The sequence below is a fragment of the Muntiacus reevesi genome, chromosome 1 (assembly GCF_963930625.1).
Source record: "Muntiacus reevesi chromosome 1, mMunRee1.1, whole genome shotgun sequence".
Lineage (NCBI taxonomy): Eukaryota > Metazoa > Chordata > Mammalia > Artiodactyla > Cervidae > Muntiacus > Muntiacus reevesi.
The window spans coordinates 216,469,195-216,485,733 of NC_089249.1; the positions used below are offsets into that span (position 1 = coordinate 216,469,195).

General features: G+C 48.4%; 1 protein-coding gene and 1 non-coding gene across 7 annotated transcripts in view; both read left to right on the plus strand.

Moving 5' to 3' along the window:
• The first annotated feature begins 2,103 nt into the window (after nucleotides 1-2,103).
• On the plus strand, nucleotides 2,104-2,210 carry LOC136156764 (U6 spliceosomal RNA). The gene has a single exon (XR_010661246.1). It is a non-coding gene; the product is annotated as a U6 spliceosomal RNA (small nuclear RNA).
• A 7,085-nt stretch (nucleotides 2,211-9,295) lies between these two features.
• The window catches only part of NSD1 (nuclear receptor binding SET domain protein 1), a 144,549-nt gene continuing 137,305 nt past the window's right edge, over nucleotides 9,296-16,539 (plus strand). Inside the window, exons 1-3 of one of the 6 annotated variants that reach the window (XM_065918262.1) lie at nucleotides 9,296-9,314; nucleotides 10,752-10,865; nucleotides 11,606-11,695. In XM_065918262.1, the coding sequence (XP_065774334.1) occupies nucleotides 10,836-10,865; nucleotides 11,606-11,695 (120 nt within the window). In that variant the 5' untranslated portion in view covers nucleotides 9,296-9,314; nucleotides 10,752-10,835. Of the gene's footprint in view, nucleotides 9,315-9,392; nucleotides 9,630-9,672; nucleotides 9,908-10,695; nucleotides 11,696-16,539 lie in introns of those variants that run through there. The other 5 variants (XM_065918260.1, XM_065918258.1, XM_065918259.1 and 2 more) reach the window with 5 other exon arrangements.

Genomic DNA, 16,539 nt, shown 5'->3' on the forward strand with positions numbered 1-16,539 from the left:
AACAACAAAAAAAGATATTACCCAATTTAAAAAACGTGCAAAGAATCTGGATAGACATGTCTTGAAAGAAGATATACAAATGGTCAACAAACACAAGAAAATGAGCTCAACATCACTAGTTGTTCAGGAAATGCACACTAAAACCACAAAGAGATAGCATTTTGTACCCACTAAGATAACTATACTCAAAAAGGCAGATAATAAAAAATATTGGTGAATATGTGAAGAAATTGGAACCCTCACACATTGCTGGTGGAAATGTAAAATGGTACGGCCACTTTGGCAACATTCTTCAAAGAGTTCCTGATAATTCCTGAAAAAGTTAAACATGGAGTTACTGTATGACCCACAATTCCACTAAGTATATATGACAAATAAATGAATTCACATGTCCATGCAAAATTTTGTACATGAATGTTCACAGCAACATTGTTCTTTTTTTTTTTAGCAACATTGTTCTTAATAGCCCCAAAGTGAACTGCATCATTGAAAAGCGAGAAACAGTAACTGATAAATGAAATGTGGTATATGTATATAATGGAGTATTACTCAGCCATAAAAAGGAATGTAATACTGCTACAAACCGCAACATGGATGAGTCTGGAATACATCATGCTCAGTGAAAGAAACCAGACATAAAAGACCATGTGCTGTTTGATTCCATGTATATAACATGTCCAAAACAGGCAAATCCACAGAGATAGAGAGTAGGTGAGTGGTTGTTAGGGCCTAGGGGAAGGGAGGAAATGGGGTGTGACTGACTGCTAATGAGTACAAAGTTTCTCTTTAAGTGATGAAAGTGCTCTGGGATTAGTGATGATGGCTGCACAACTTTATGAGTATATTAGAAACCACTGGGGAATTCCCAGGCAGTCTAGTGGTTAGGATCTGTGCTTCCACTGCAGGGGACCCAGTTTGATTCCTGGTCAGGGAACTAAGATCCCACAAACTTCGAGGTGCAGCCAAAAACAATTTTTTTAAACTAATTTTAAAAAGATCACTGAAAAAAATAATAAAAATTTAAAAAAAAATTTAAAGATCACTGGATTGCACATTTTACTTATTTATTTACTTATGTATTGTTTTATATATTTTTTCTATTTTTTGTCTGCACCACATGGCTTGCAGGATCTTAGTTCCCTGACCAGCGATTGAACCTAAGCCCCCTGCAGTGGAAGACCAGAGGCCTAACCATTGGACCACTAGGGAATTCCTAGATTGTACATTTTAGAAGGGCAAATTTTATGGTATGTGAATTGTATCTCAATAAAAAGAAAATAAGTAAGTTGGGAAAAATCAGATAATTTCAGGGAATGGTAATTGCTGTAAGCTACCTCAACAGGAAGATGTAACAGAGTGACCTGGTGTCGACTGAAAGTCCTCAAGTTGAGGGAGGAGCCAGGGAAGCCTGTCTGAAGAGAGACTCTTGAACTCAGAGATAGAAAGAGTCCTGGCAGAGGTGGGAATGGAATCTTTCAGACACAGGAACACAGACCCTGAGGTGGAATAGTTTACACAAGACTGAGTCCCTTCTGCCTTTAGGAAAAGTCTTCCCTCCTAGCTCCTCTCCAACATCCTCCTGTTCTACATGGCCACCTGTTTTCCATGGTTTTTCCCTAAGGTCTTTACCTGAGGGCTGTGAAGATTTTCCAGATTATTTGGAGCATGGTTGTTTTTCCAATCATGATTTTTGCCTAAGGTTGTCACCTGGGGCATGTGAAGACTTTCCAGATTTTTCGGAGTTTAGTTGGAGCTAAGGGTACAAATTCCCAGACCTTTAACTTCCATCTGAACTCCTTGATCTGCCTAAGAAAACACCTCTTTTCAGTTCCTTCAGATGGCTTCCCACTCATGAGAGACGAGCCGTATCCCACCCAGATGAATCTCCGTGGGCCAAGCACTCCAAAGAGAGGGTGCTGGAGAGCCCTCAGAGCCTCCTAAGACTTACTTCATCCAGTAAACTCAGGTCAGGGCTTGAGCCTTGTCTGTCAGTCCTAGAATTAGAACCCAGCCACAGCGTGGTTGTCATGGGGACGCATATTATAACATGCTGGTGTTAATCGAGAATGGAGTCAAATCTTTTCTGATTGAAAATCAGTGTGAGTGCTTGCTTCAGCAGCATGTATACTAAGATTGGAATGCTACAGAGAAGATTAGCATGGCCTTCGTGGAAGGATGATACGCAAATTCACAGAGCACTCCATATTCTTATATTAAAAAGTCTGTCTCAGTTGGCTGAGGCATTTGATGATGGGGCCCGGTTTTGCCATGTTAGACACACGAGAGACATTTTCTATAAATTGATAGAGCTGAATCTACAGCCCCAGGGCTTTATGATGTATTTAAAGCACATATATAGTCTGAGTGAGTGTTTGTTGCTCAGTAGTGTCTCTTTGTGACCCCGTGGACTGTCTTATCCCACTGGGCTCCTCTGTCCATGGAATTTTTTCCAGACTAGACCACTGGAGTGGGTTGCCCTTTCCTTCTCCAGGGGATCTTCCTGAAACAGGGATCGAAATTGTGTCTCCTGCAGCTCCTGCATTGCAGGAGAATTCTTTACTGGTGAGCCATTATGTGACTACTGGGTGTAAACTCTGAGCCTTCGACCACTTGCCAGAACAAGACACTGCTTCTTTCTCAGCCTCTGTTTTCATATGTAAAATAGGACAATATCCTCTTTTTGCAGAGAGATGATGGGTGGGTGAGTGTAAAATGGTGACCCTCAGGCAGGCAGAAGGTAGAGCACTCTCCTGGCCACCAGCTGCAGACCTCCTCCTTCCTCTGACTTCATTCCCTCCCTCCCCCCCAGAGCCCAGGATTCTTCCACATCCCCCTTTCTCCCCTGGAAATTAGTACCTTCAGAAGTGCTTGTCTGGAAGCTAAGGGTGCATCTGAAAAGTCAAGTGCTCAGAGGAGAGGTTTGGAATGGAGGGAAGGCTGACCTGTTGGGTTGGGGAACCTGGTGGCATCTGAAGCAGGTGTCTCATGGGCAGCTGCTCTGTGCAAGCCCTCCTACCATGTCCTGCCTACACTGACATATTCAGTCTGCCCAATGACCTCATTTGTGAGGCTCAGGAAAGGAAAAGGATTTGCTGATAAGTGACCCCCCTGCAGTTTGAACCCACATCTATCTGACTCCAGATACTATAGGCTCTCACACTCTTTGAAAGTCTCATCTGGCACAGAGGCCTGAGTGTTCCCCAAACATCCCTGAATCCTTTGAGGGATGGTTTGACATGACCAGGTGGTCCATGTGAAAGTGAAAGTTGCTCAGTTGTGTCCCCCTGGACTGTAACCTGCCAGGCTACTCTGTCCATGGGATTCTCCAGGCAAGGATACTGGAGTGGGTTGCCATACTTTCCTCTAGGGATCTTCCCAACCCAGGGATCAAAGGCAGGTCTTCCACATTGCAGGCCGATTCTTTACCATCTGAGCCACGAGCCATAATTTTTCTGTCATCTGAAGACACAGACTTAGAAAACAGGTGAGCATTAGGAAATGTTTCCCCAGCACTTATTCTGACCTTCATAGTCCTGGGATTGGTCATTGGTGGTCATAAGGGGCTCACCAACTGGCTTGGACTAAATATATAAAGCCAATAGTTACTGCAAGGGCTCATTCAGGAAAAAAAAAAAAAAAAAAGACTGCCTGCAAGAGAGGAAACAGGGAAGACTTCCAGGAGGAGAAATCTTCTAAACTGGGCTCTGAATCATGAGTAGGAGTTTGCATGACAGGGGAAAAGGCAGAGGGGTGGGCCTGAGCACAGGATGAATGGGATGTGGCCTGTCCTGGCACAGTGATACACTGGGCAGCCAGGAAATTGAGGAGGGCAGGAGGACAGATTAGAGGCCACTACACCCAGGGTTTTCCAAAGAGAACATTTGAAAAACAGCACACTTGAAGGTGAAAACTTGAATCCTTGGGGCTAGGGCTACAGGGTCAGGTTAGCTGACAGAAACCTGGTATTTTGGGCAGGTGCCAAACCTTCCTCAATCTTAAGTGGAAGCCTGATCCAGTTCTGGAGAAACCACTCAGTGGGACAGAAAGTCTTAGACCCATCACAAGGAGTGGTTGTAGTATTCACCAGCAGTGTTTGGGACTAATCACTACAGGCCTCCAAACCTCCCCACAAAACCTGGCTATTTAATCAGAAAGCATATGCTGCTCTTGTCCAGCATGGATGAAAAGCTTGAACTAGGAGTTGGGGTGGGAGCTCAGCTCTGAATAAGTCACACTTCCTCACTTCCTCCCTGGAAGATGGAGATAACAAGAGTGCCCATCTCAGGAGTAGATGAGAAGTGTCTTGCAGAGTAGCCGGCACAGAAGAGAACTGTAACAAAACAGTCCTAGCACACCCCAAGGCAAAGCCCTCTTGTTTCTAGAGGAGGTATCCATCTCTTCTGGGCACTGCTGGCAGAGTGAGCTTTCATCTGCACAGATGAGATTCTTAATCTGCTTCTTAAGCTTCCATGGCTCCCTACTGCCTTTCCAGTTAAAAGCTGAATTCTTTAGCTTAAAAAGGAAAGTCCTGAATGGTCAGGTCCCTGTGGCTTTCCCCATCTCCGTTTGAGGCGTCTTGCCTGGACTCATCACCTCATCACCTCTACTGCTCCAGCCTTGCACTAGCCTCTGACCACACTGAACTGTGGTCAGTCCCTCCAAAGCCCGGTTTCTGCTGGAATCTCGAACTTATCGCCTCCTTTCCAAGTTATTCCTGTATATCCTTCTGAGTTCCCTGTGAATGTTACTTCCGTGGAAGGCCTTCTCTGACTGTCTCTGAGCCTGCCTCAGCTCCCCCAGCACCTCTGGCTTCTCTCTCAGTGTTCAGCTCGCTACCTTGTTACTACTTCTCTGCCTTTCCCACAGGACTCTGAGGGGGAACACAATAAGTATCTGCTGAATCAATGCATATCCTTTTTTTCCCTTCCTGATTACATAGTTTACAACCCCATGGACTACAGCCTGCCAGGCTCCTCTGAGGGGAATTTTCCAGACAAGAATACTGGAGTGGGTTGCCATTTTCTACTTCAGGGGGTCTTCCTGACCCAGGGATCAAACCTGTGTCTCCTGCATTGGCAGTCGGATTCTTTACCACCGTACCACGTGGGAAGTATATCTGCTGAATTCATCAATCAAAGGAGAGGGCAGTTCTATGAAAAAAGGAGTACACTGGCAGAATGTCTCTACAGGTATCTCTTTCAGCAGGGTACCAGTATCAGTAATTTACAGGTGAGGAAACTGAGGCTAAGGTAATCTCACTCTGCCCGCCACTCAAATTCCAGAGTCCTTATGTGTAAGGCACTGTACTGGGCCTTCTCACCTATTGTAGCCAGAAGGTGTGTTTGCCAGGAGCAGAAGACGTGAAATGACAAGACTCTAAGACCTTGCAGAAGGGCTTAATCTTTCGGGCCTCATTTCTGCATAGGGCCGCTAAAGGTTTAAAGGAACTCATGCATGTCAAGCGCCCAGCATGGTGTCCAGTATACCACATAGACTCAGAAAATATTTACTGATTCTAATCTCTGTCTTAAGGATGGGAGGCACAGGCCCAGAAAAGTTCCTTGTGCTGAGACAAGGAGGGCAGGCCACAGCCCTATCCTTTCCTCCCCTACTTCGGGACCTAGTGTCCTTGTGAGAATATAGGGTCCTGTGGGTCGCCTCAACCAAATGCTGGCACCCAACAGGTGCTTAGCCTTCTGAATGGGAGTCACCAAAGGAAGCTGCTGTGGGTGACACCTCTGTAGCCAAATTCTACTCTGAGAGGCAGGAAGGGACCCTTGAGTTATTCCAGGAAAGTCCAGGAGGTTTTCTCTGGGATTCCAGTCTTTTCCCTAAGACCATCATCAGTAAGCTGTTCATCCCCAGCTGCCTGTCCTCCTTTAGCTCCTACGCCCATTCTGTGTGGGGCCGTGGGAAAGAATCCACCTTCCAATGCAGGAGAAGCACAGGGGACTTGGGTTTGAACCCTGGGTCGAGAAGATCCCCTGGAGGAGGAACTGGGAACCCACTCCAGTATTCTTGCCTGGAAAATAACCTATGGACAGAGGAGCCTGGCGGGCTACAGTCCACGGGGTTGCCAAGAGTTGGGCATAACTGACCACGTAGGAACGAGACCTGTTCCGTGGGGCCCGTGAAGTTGGAGAGAGAGAGGTTCGTTTAGGTCAGTGATGTCTAGAGGTCAGCTCTGGAGGAACCATTGTCCTTGTCCCTCTTCATACCTTTTGCACCTTTAAGTGTTTTTTCCTAAGGCTGGGGGTTTCCTAAGGTAGGGGTCTCATCCTTTGTTTCCCCAGCATCTAGCAAAACTGCCTGAAATACAGAAAATGGTTGCTGAAAGAAGCAATGAAACACATCTCAGCATTTATCAAGTATGTAGTCCGTATAGGCTCCAAACACCTTTGCCTTGCAAGAGCCTCAGAGCCACCCTGTGCATTGGAAACCACAGGTGAGGAAACTGAGACTTGTGGCTTTTTAACTGAGTAGCTCAAGGCCATTGAGTGGCACCTCACAGGCCCTCAGGACGATCATGAGAGAGTAAAGGGTTGCAAGTAATCTGAATTGGGGCAGTTGTTAGGAGGTAACTGTCAGTCAGAAATGACTAGTTCAAAAGATTAGGTGTGAAGGAGTCCCAGGTGGCGCTAGTGGTAAAGAACCCGCCTGCAAAGGCAAGAGACATGAGACGCTGGTTCGATCCTTGGGTTGGGAAGATCCTCTGGAGGAAGGCAACCCACTCCAGTATTCTTGCCTGAAGAATCCCATGGACACAGGAGCTGGGCAGCTTACATTCCATACTGTGGCATAAACTTGGACATGATTAAAACAACTTAGGATGCACAAAAGAAGGAGCCAGTCAGAGCTCCCCCATTGAATTGACTATAAAGGATTAGCAGGAGTCACTCCTTAGCAGAACAAAGGGCGGGTCCTTGTAGGGCGGGACCCTGGAGTGTAGACCCAGCTCTTCTTCCACTCACTGCCAACCTGACTACGCACTTGGGAACAGTCAGGATACCTCATTCTCTTCAACGGAAGGAGGCCGCCTGCGGTCACAGTGCTCTCCTCATCACACTGGTTTCAGGGGACACCTTCCTTCCAAGACAGCCTGCTTGCTTTCTTGGCAGGGATGCATCCCAGCACTCAGGTGTGGTAAGGACCTGTTGTCTGTCTCCTTGGCTGGTCTGTGGGTCTTGGAGGAAAGGAAGCTGCGGGCATCCTGAGCTCCAAGTCTACTGGGGCCAGTTTCGGGGTGAAGGCTGGGTAAGGCTGAAGGACGGAATTTAGGGAGCCGCAAGCGAAAGCCAATACTGCGCAAGACAACGCCAAAAGTGCCTTTCTCCCAGGTGGGCTCGCTATTAACAGATAGAAGGATGGCGGGTAAACACTCCACTGAGGCAATAATTATGCACATTTACTAAGCCCTAGGAGGAATGGTAGTCACGTGGCTCTCGAGGGCGGCGCCCTCAGCTTTGAGATGGAGTTAACTCTAATCACAGAAGGCTTTCTGGAGGAGGCGGAATTTTTACGGCGGTCGTTTGTGATTTTCTCTGAACATCGAGGATGAACTTAGCACTCTAGGGACCAAATAGGTACCCAGGGTGAGCTTTTTGTCGGGAGCAAGCCGGGAGGGGGAGGGGGTCAGAGTTGGATCGGGTTGGGCGAAGGGCCTGGGGGAGGTCGGCGTCGCGGGGTCGTTATTTGGGTTTCCCCACTTCGCGGTGTCTTTGGTGATTGGACACGGTAGGCCAGTGCTGCGGGGCCCCGGGTACTGGGTGCAGGCCTCGAGGTGCCAGGCTCCCGAGGGCAGAGCGCCTCAGACCAGGAATTAGGCGAGCAGTCTTGGCGGGGCCAGCCCGGCGGTCCGCCCTCCCAGCGCTGTTCCGCCGGGGTCCCGATGCCCGGCCCGCAGTGGTGAGGCGCGCGCTCCCCGGGGAGCAGGGCTGCGGAGCAGGCGGCCTGCGCGGGACGGAGGTGGCACGAGAGGGCCATCTGCCTGGGTGCAGAGAACTGCAGCGTCCGCGGTGCGAGGCTCGGCCCCTCCGGGCCCCCAGCCCGCGTCCACTGCCCCGCGCGCACACACCTACTGACGCCCGCCCGCGCCCCCGGCCCGAGTCCCAGTGCCAGGCCTAGACCCGGACTAGGCGCGGGAGGCGGTGCAGGGATTAGTGGACCCCTCCCCCAGCGCTCCCCTCGCCCCGCCCGGGGCTGCGAGACCCCTGGGCCCGGGGGTGACGAGGGAGCTTCGTCCCGGCGGTGCCCGGGCTGGGGACTCGGCCTCACTGGGCGGGGGCTGCACCGCGGCAGGCCGAGGTGCGGGCGCGCTGTCAGATTGCTGCCCGGCTCGGGTGCGGGGGGTGGGCTCAGCGCGGGGGTCGCTTGGCCTCATCCCCCCACGGAGGCCAAGGCTGGGCGGGCAGTGCCCGGGCGGGTAACCCGACCCGACCCGGCTCCCGGGAGCCGCTCACCCCGCACGGCCGGGCAGGGGGAGGAAGAGGAATGGAGGGAGGGGGAAGGGAAAGGATGGTGGGTGAGGGGCTGTGGGGACCGCAGGGCTGAGTCCCCGGCCTGTCTGCGCTGCTCTAGGGCGGCTGCCTTTGGTGCCCGGAACGAGCCAGCCCCCTGCCTCGCGGGCGTCGGGCCTGCGGCAGGAGGGAGCCCTGGGGCTGCACAGGCTTGGCTCGGGGAGGCAGACCCGAGCTGCTGCCTCCATTTTGTTTCCTGCTCTGCTTGGTCTGTGGTGGTGGTGATGTGGGCTTGGGGTGCGGCCCGGCAGGGGGTTCACCTGCGGCCGCGCCTGCTCGGGGTTTGAGGCCTCGAAGACCCCAACCCAAGCCCCCAGGTGAGCCCCGCGGTAGGAGGGGGGTTGCCCTGGTCTCGAGCCCGAGCCGAGCGGGCTGAAGGCAGGTGCCCAGTGGATGGGGAACCCGGGCTGTAACCTAAGATGGAGGCCGGGACTGACGCGGGCCCGAGCGGGGCTGGCGGGGCGGTCGGACAGGCCTCAGCCCAGCCAGGTGCCGCCGGGGCTGGGGCTCCAGACCGATAGGGTGCTGGAAACGTGTGCAGCCCGGGGCCGGCGCAGCTCCCCGAGGTAGGTGAGGGGATCGGAGTGCCACCCACGACGCCCGCAGGCCCCGACACTCCGGGGAGGCGCGCGAGGCCCCTGGGGAGCCCGCCTCAGGCCCCGCCCGGGCAGTCGGGCCGGCCCGTAGGCCCGGGCCGCGAGCGGGCGCGCAGGGGGAGGGGAGGGGGCGGCAGCGGCGGCTCCGCTGATTGGGTGGCGCGCTCGCGAGCCCGACTTCACCCGCCCTGAACCCCGAAGAGTGAGGCAAAGGAGCGCGCGCCTTGGGGGAAGGGGTGCGCGCGCACTCGGGGCCCCAGCCGCACGCGGGCCGGCGCGAGGCGCTCGGTCGCACGCGCCACCGCGGGGGCGCGCGCGGTGGGGGTGTGAGGAGGAGGAGGCGGCGGCGGAATAGGCCGGGGCAGGTCGCGCTTGCTACCTTCTCTCCTGAAGAGAGACGCGGGGGGAGGGGGGTGCGGCGAGCGGCTCCACGCTCTCCCCACCGCTCCGCTCGCGCCCCAGTGTAATGAGGGTCACCCCCTCCCCCCAGCCGGCCCGGGAGGGGGCGCGGGGCACGGTAACTAGTGCGCTGGGGTGGGCGGCGGGCTGGCGCGAGCGGATGGGGGAGGCGGCCGGGCGGGGAAGATGGTGGTGGCCGTGAGGTGAGGGGCGCGGGGGAGGGCCGGGCGCGGCGCAGGGTTGGTGGCCCGCGGCGTTGCAGCCGCAGGCCCCCTCCCCCTCCATCACTACCAGCCGGGCTCAGGCCTAGCCGGCCGGGCCTCCGCGAACTTCCTCCCCGCGCGGCCCGTGCCCCGCCGGCCTCCCGCGCGCACCTCGGCCTCCGCCTCCCTCCAGGTAGCCGGCTGGGGGGCACGGGGCCGGCTGCCCTCCTGCAGCAAACTTTGCTTGGTGCTGAATATTGATGAGTGCGATCGGCTCGGCCAGGAGGTGCTACCGGCGCTGCGGGAAGGAACGCGGCCCGGGCAGGCGGCGGCGGCGTCGGCAGCAGCCATGTTTGTCAAGCTGTAGCAGCCGCTGCTGCTGCCCTGACTCGGCTTCACCGACTGCCTCCGTTTCTCCCCCTGCCGCGTTCCGGCCTCTGGGCCTGCGGCTGTGGACCAAGCAGGCCTACAATCAGAAAGGAGAGCTTCGGGGTGCACCCGCTTCGCCGACTTGCTTGCGGCCTGAGCACGGCCACTGCAAAGGCTCGGGCGCCAATTGGGGCGCAGGGTGCAGCGCTATTGTGACCGCTGCGCCCGAGCGAGCCAGGAAGGATGGGGGGGGGTAACCTTTTTGTGCAGCGTCCTGGAGCCCCCCTCGAACCCTACAGCCCCCTGCTTTTGGGAGATCCGGCCTCTGGACTCCTAGCGGGGGAGGGGAAAGACAATCCTGTTTGAGATTTGGAAATTTCTACTGCCAACGGGATTTTAATTTTAGATCAGCCCAACTGTCCACCAGTCTGCAGGAAAAAGGGACGGGCTGTTTCCATGTGGCAAGATCTACCCGTCTCCGGGAAGATGGAGTTCGCGGAGGCTCACCGAGGCCGTTTTTCCATCGTCAGCTGGGGAACTTTTTCCACCCATGGAAGTGCAGCAGAAAAGCATCGAGGCCACTAGGCCTTGAGAAGTGGCTGCCATTTTGAAGATAAGAGTCAAATGGCCCATTAACTCAGATTAATTGCCGTGTTTTTGGATTCCAGGTTGATGCTGGCCCAGGATGGATCAGACCTGTGAACTACCTAGAAGAAATTGTCTGCTGCCCTTTTCCAATCCAGTGAATTTAGATGCCCCTGAAGACAAGGACAGCCCTTTCGGTAATGGTCAATCCAATTTTTCTGAGCCACTTAATGGGTGTACTATGCAGTTATCGACTGCCAGTGGAACATCCCAAAATGCTTATGGACAAGATTCTCCATCTTGTTACATTCCACTGCGGAAACTACAGGATTTGGCCTCCATGATCAATGTAGAGTATTTAAATGGGTCTGCTGATGGATCAGAATCCTTTCAAGACCCTGAAAAAAGTGATTCAAGAGCTCAGTCGCCAGTTGTTTGCACTTCCTTGAATCCTGGTGGTCCAACAGCACTTGCTATGAAACAGGAACCCTCTTGTAATAACTCCCCTGAACTCCAGGTAAAAGTAACAAAGACTATCAAGAATGGCTTTCTGCACTTTGAGAATTTTACTTGTGTGGACGATGCAGATGTAGATTCTGAAATGGACCCAGAACAGCCAGTCACAGAGGATGAGAGTATAGAGGAGATCTTTGAGGAAACTCAGACCAATGCCACCTGCAATTATGAGCCTAAATCAGAGAATGGTGTAGACGTGGCCATGGGAAATGAACAAGACAGCACACCAGACAGTAGACATGGTGCAGTCAAATCGCCATTCTTGCCATTAGCTCCTCAAACTGAAACACAGAGAAATAAACAAAGAAATGAAGTGGACGGCAGCAATGAAAAAGCAGCCCTTCTCCCAGCCCCCCTTTCACTAGGAGATACAAACAGTACTATAGAAGAGCAATTAAACTCAATAAATTTATCTTTTCAGGATGATCCAGACTCCAGTACCAGTACATTAGGAAACATGCTAGAATTACCTGGAACTTCATCATCATCTACTTCACAGGAATTGCCATTTGTAAGCAGTTTTTGGTACAACTTAAATATATACATTAATGTATATATACAGGCAACTTAAAGGGAAACTATAAAAACCTGTTATAACTAATTGGTTTTTGGTTGTTTATCAGTTCACAAATGAAAGCTTATTGCTAATGATAAGCTCTTTGGGAAAGTTTTACTTTGATTTTTTCTGTATTATATGAGTTTGATTCTTTCCTGATTTTCCAAGTTAACTCTCCATTGAGGACTGGTTAAGAGTTAAGCTTTTAAGGGCATTTGATGAGTTCAGAATTAAGTTTTCAAGATAGAGGTGTACATTTGTTTAGCTTTTTTTTTTTTTTTTTTAAGTGGCCTTGGCTTTGGCTTGCTGGTGTCCTGAGTACACGAATCAGTGAATTACCTGGAGTCCTATTTTTGCATAAGGCATGGCTTATAAATTTTAGTTGATAGGATGACTTGCAGGTTGAAGTACATTTTGGGTTCACATTCAGGGTAGCTAAGATGAAAAGACCTTTTTGGACATCAGTCAAAATTTAAATTAGGCTATTTTTTCTGAGGTACATGTTGTACAGCATCCTCTGGTAACGACCATCATCAGAGTAGGCTCTTGAACCTTTTCTACTTTTAAATTTTGAAGTGTATGTATGTGTGTGGTATGGGTGTATGTGTATAGAAAAGGGGGAAAAATGTACTTTGAGTTACTCAGTAGTGCTACCTACTATGTTAGATTGTGGTAAGTGATACTTGCTTTTTAAAAATCTGGTCTTTACCCAGAATTTTTGACTGTCCCCAGTTAGCTAAATGACCAGTTGACTTCACTTACCCTGTTTCATCACTTTTACTATCTGAACCAGCTTGATTGTTAAAAGATTCCTTTCAACTTTAAATATTTGATTCTGATTTTGTTTCTGCCTAGACACATTGTCATGGTCATCTGTTATGTCACCAAAGGGGATCCCATTCCCTCCACAAGATGCCTCTGAAATACTCTGTAAAGATTTAGATAGGAAAAACTTTATGGTGTGTAGTGATGGTTTTGAGTGCATTAAACGTTCATTTTACTGTATAGCCCTGCTGTTCTTTAAAATTTAAGAGTGAGAATGTGGGTGTGTCGCTTTTGTTTCTGTTGATTCATATTTTAAATATGCTTTAGTACTACTTGATTTCTTAGTTTGGCAGTTGCAGATTTAAACAATTTGTTTCAGTAGTTATCGTGAGTCTGTTTTGTCCTAGATACTTTTTAGGGTGAATAGGCTGTGCTGGCAGCCTATCAGCAGCTCAGACAAATCCTTCTTGTTACATTGAAATGTATTTTACATGTATATAGTTTTGTCTTTACATAAAAACTTAGATCAGAAGGTGGAGATACATGTTTCTCTAAAAGTGTAAGTGTAAATCTATGTGGTTCTTATCAAAGAGATGTCATCATTGGTTCTAAAATACTAGAGCCTTTAGAAAAAAAATGTTATGCATCTAAAATGAGAGTTAACAAACTTGTATAAGTGTAGAAAATTTTTTTTTTCATCTAGAAAATAAAATTACTCACAGACTGTGGACTTGAAGAAACCAGTATCTATTCTTTTTTTTTGACCGTCCTGCATGTGGCTTGTTGGATCTTAGTTCCCCTGACCAGGGACTGAACAGTAGTTCAGTCTTAGTTCCAGGCCACAGCAGTGAAAGTCCTAACCACTGAATGCCAGGGATTTCGAATCTTTATTCTTGTAAGTCTTTCTTACAGATTATGGATAAATCTGAATTGCTTCATCCAAAATCTATTGCTTTCATTTTCGCCTTTGATATTTTCTGAGAATTTAAAGTGAAGTCATTCTCAAAATGCAAATTTAGTTTAAGCTTGAGAAAGGTGTAATTAAAAGAAATTCCATATAGCTACACACTTGATATATTCAGACTATTCCCAGTGACTGGTTGATGCAGCAGGTATGGAGAGCACTTCCTCTGTATTAGAGCCTGTGCTTAGGGCTAGAAATTTTAGAAAATCTTTTGCACATGCTATTGTCTTTTTCTGTATGTGATATTGTGATAGAATAAGATTCTCCGGGCGAGAGTAACGAGTACTTATTAGGATTTTAAAACGAGTACTTATTAGGATTTTAAACCCTCTGTCTGGAACTAGAGAATGACAACATAATTCAACATTGTATTGCCAGTTGTTTTTGTACAACTAGCTATCAGCAGACTGTTTGTCTCCTGTCATAAAGGAACGACTGCTTCAGTTTACCTTCATGCTATTCAGTTACTTTTTCTGCTTACCTTGATGTGAAATGGTTGTCATTGTAGTTAATTATCCTGACCTGGTGTTTTTCTATTTAATTGGGTTGATACTGTCTAATTTCTGCCAATGTACATATATAGTATACAGTGCTTTGTATATTGTAGGTGCTTGAAAAAAAATCTTCAAGGAAGGTTGGTTCCCAGAGCTCCAAGTTATAACAGGCAATAACTTAGTTTTAAGTGCTTTGGTCTGTATTGTCTCATTGGGTCTTCATAGCCTTGTAGTAAAAAACAAATGTCATGGAAGGTCTAGGTCCGCCTTAAAGGTACTTGAGATTATTGGGGATAAGACTGAAAACTATTGAAACCATAGAATTATTTGAGTACTCTTGGTTTTCTTAAGGGACTTTTGAAGGTCCCTAAAACTCTTGCCTGGGCCTGAAGTAACTCATGGTTTTCTTACTAGGCTGATTGCAGCAATTGTTTGTTTATATTCTTCCTCATTTAGGTACTTTAAGGAGGTAAAATTGAGTTAATTTATACTGTGGCAGTATTTATGAATTTTGGGAATTTTCAAAGTTCTTAGGATGTAGGCAGCCTCCAGAGTAGTCTAAAGTATATGTTATGTTAGTGATTCTCTTTATCTGAAGAAGACCACTAAAAATGAACACAGTTAAAATTGAAGACTAAAGTTTCACAAGTAAATAGGGAGGAAAAGTTTTATTTAGATTTTATATTGAAATGTAAAATTGAGAATTAAAAAAGTCAGTTTTAAACCTTTATCAAAATTTTGATTATGATGGCAACTATTTTTTTTATAATAAGGTAAGAATCAAATAGATTTTTGCTTTTGGCTACGATGGGTCTCCATTGCTGCACATGGGCGTTCTGTAGTTAGCAGCGAAGCACAGGCTGCTCTTTATTGCGGTGCTCAGGCTTCTCGTGGCAGTGGCTTCTCTTGTGGAGCATGGGCTCTGGGCGCCTGGCCTTCGGTAGTTGCAGACCTCGGGCTCTAGAGTGCTGGCTCGGTAGTCGTGGTGCAGAGGCTTAGTTGCTCAGTGACACGTGGAATCCTCCTGGACCAGGGATCGAACCAGTGTCCCCTGAATTGCAAGGCAGATCCTTAACCACTGGACTACCGGAGAAGCCCTCAAGTAGGTTTTTTAAGATTTTGTCTAGCAAAATTGTACAATAGGTAGATGGATACTTTGTTTTACTTCCATTTTCTTACCATGATCATAAGGATAAATTTTTATAAAATATTTAGGGACTTAGTCTTAACTAAGGTATTCTTTCAAAAAAATACCCACTATGCAGTTTCAGGTGTATACCAAAGAAGAGAAAATGGTTGAATTTCCATGTACTCCTCATCAAGCTTTAAGAATTACTGATATTTTGCCAATTTTGTTTTATCCTCCGTCCACTATGTCATTTCACTAACTTTTCTTAATCCTTTGATGTTCATCATCTCTCTCTTTGAAGCTGTTGTCCTGTTCTCCTTGTCAGTTGTCACTTGTTTATTGGTTGACCTAGATCACCTTTTTCTTGCCTGTAATTAGAGTAGTTCTTTATTATTTACATTGACTTTAAGAAACACAGCATCTTTGTGCCAGATTTGTTTGCAGTTTTACCTTGTAATTGATTTGCACTAGCTTGTGCTTCATTAGGTAGAGACAGACACTATATTGTATGTGGGATGGATGTTTAGAGACTTTTTGGGGAGCCATTTCAGAATAGATATCTCAATGTTGTGACAGTATCCCCATGTACAGTGTTGGAGATGCAGAAAATATGAACCACCCTCTGTACCAACTTCTGTGCTGTGGATGTTCAGGTGGTTAAGAGGATCAATGGAGAGGTGAATGAAACCTAGAGCCATCAAGGCTCCAGTGAAGAGTGGGACTTCAGTTCATTGACTGGGTTGAGTTTGGTTAGGTTTAGAAAGGTACTTTGGATAAAAAGAATTAAATAAACATAGTATTTTCACAGAGTTGAATAGGATGAATGTCCTCAGGTAATGTGGATGGTTTAGTTGCTCAGTTATGTCTGACTGTAACCCCATGGACTGTAACCCACCAGGCTCCTCTGTCCATGGGATTTCTCAGGCAATAATCCTGGATGGGTTGCCATGTCCTCTTCCGGGGGATCTTCCTGACCCAGGGATCGAGCTCACGTCTCCTGGATTGTAGGCAGATTCTTGACCGATGAGCCGCCAGGGAAGCCCATCCTTGAGAAATAAGGCCCAGAAATTCAGATTGGCATTTGATGTTGATGTGATAGAAACTGGATCCAGTGAGGAGTTTTAGCTGAGAAGTGACATGATGAAATCTATGTTTGGGAAATTTTGGCTGGGAGAGAATAGAGGCAATGTTAGGTTGTGGAGAATTGCAGTAGTAATTAAAAATTAGAATTGAGCAGAGTCAGTAGTAGAAAGGGGGTAAATCTGAGAGATTATTTCAGAGGAGAGAAAATTGGCAGCCCTTTTAGGGTTGCCTGGACTGGAAATAAAGTTGGAGCCTGGATTTGAGGAATGAAAGACGTAAGTACAGACTATGTCCAACGCTTGTCGTGTTGGTGCCTGAGACAGAAATGGGGTTCTCTCTTCCCTTCTCATCATCCCAGCAATTC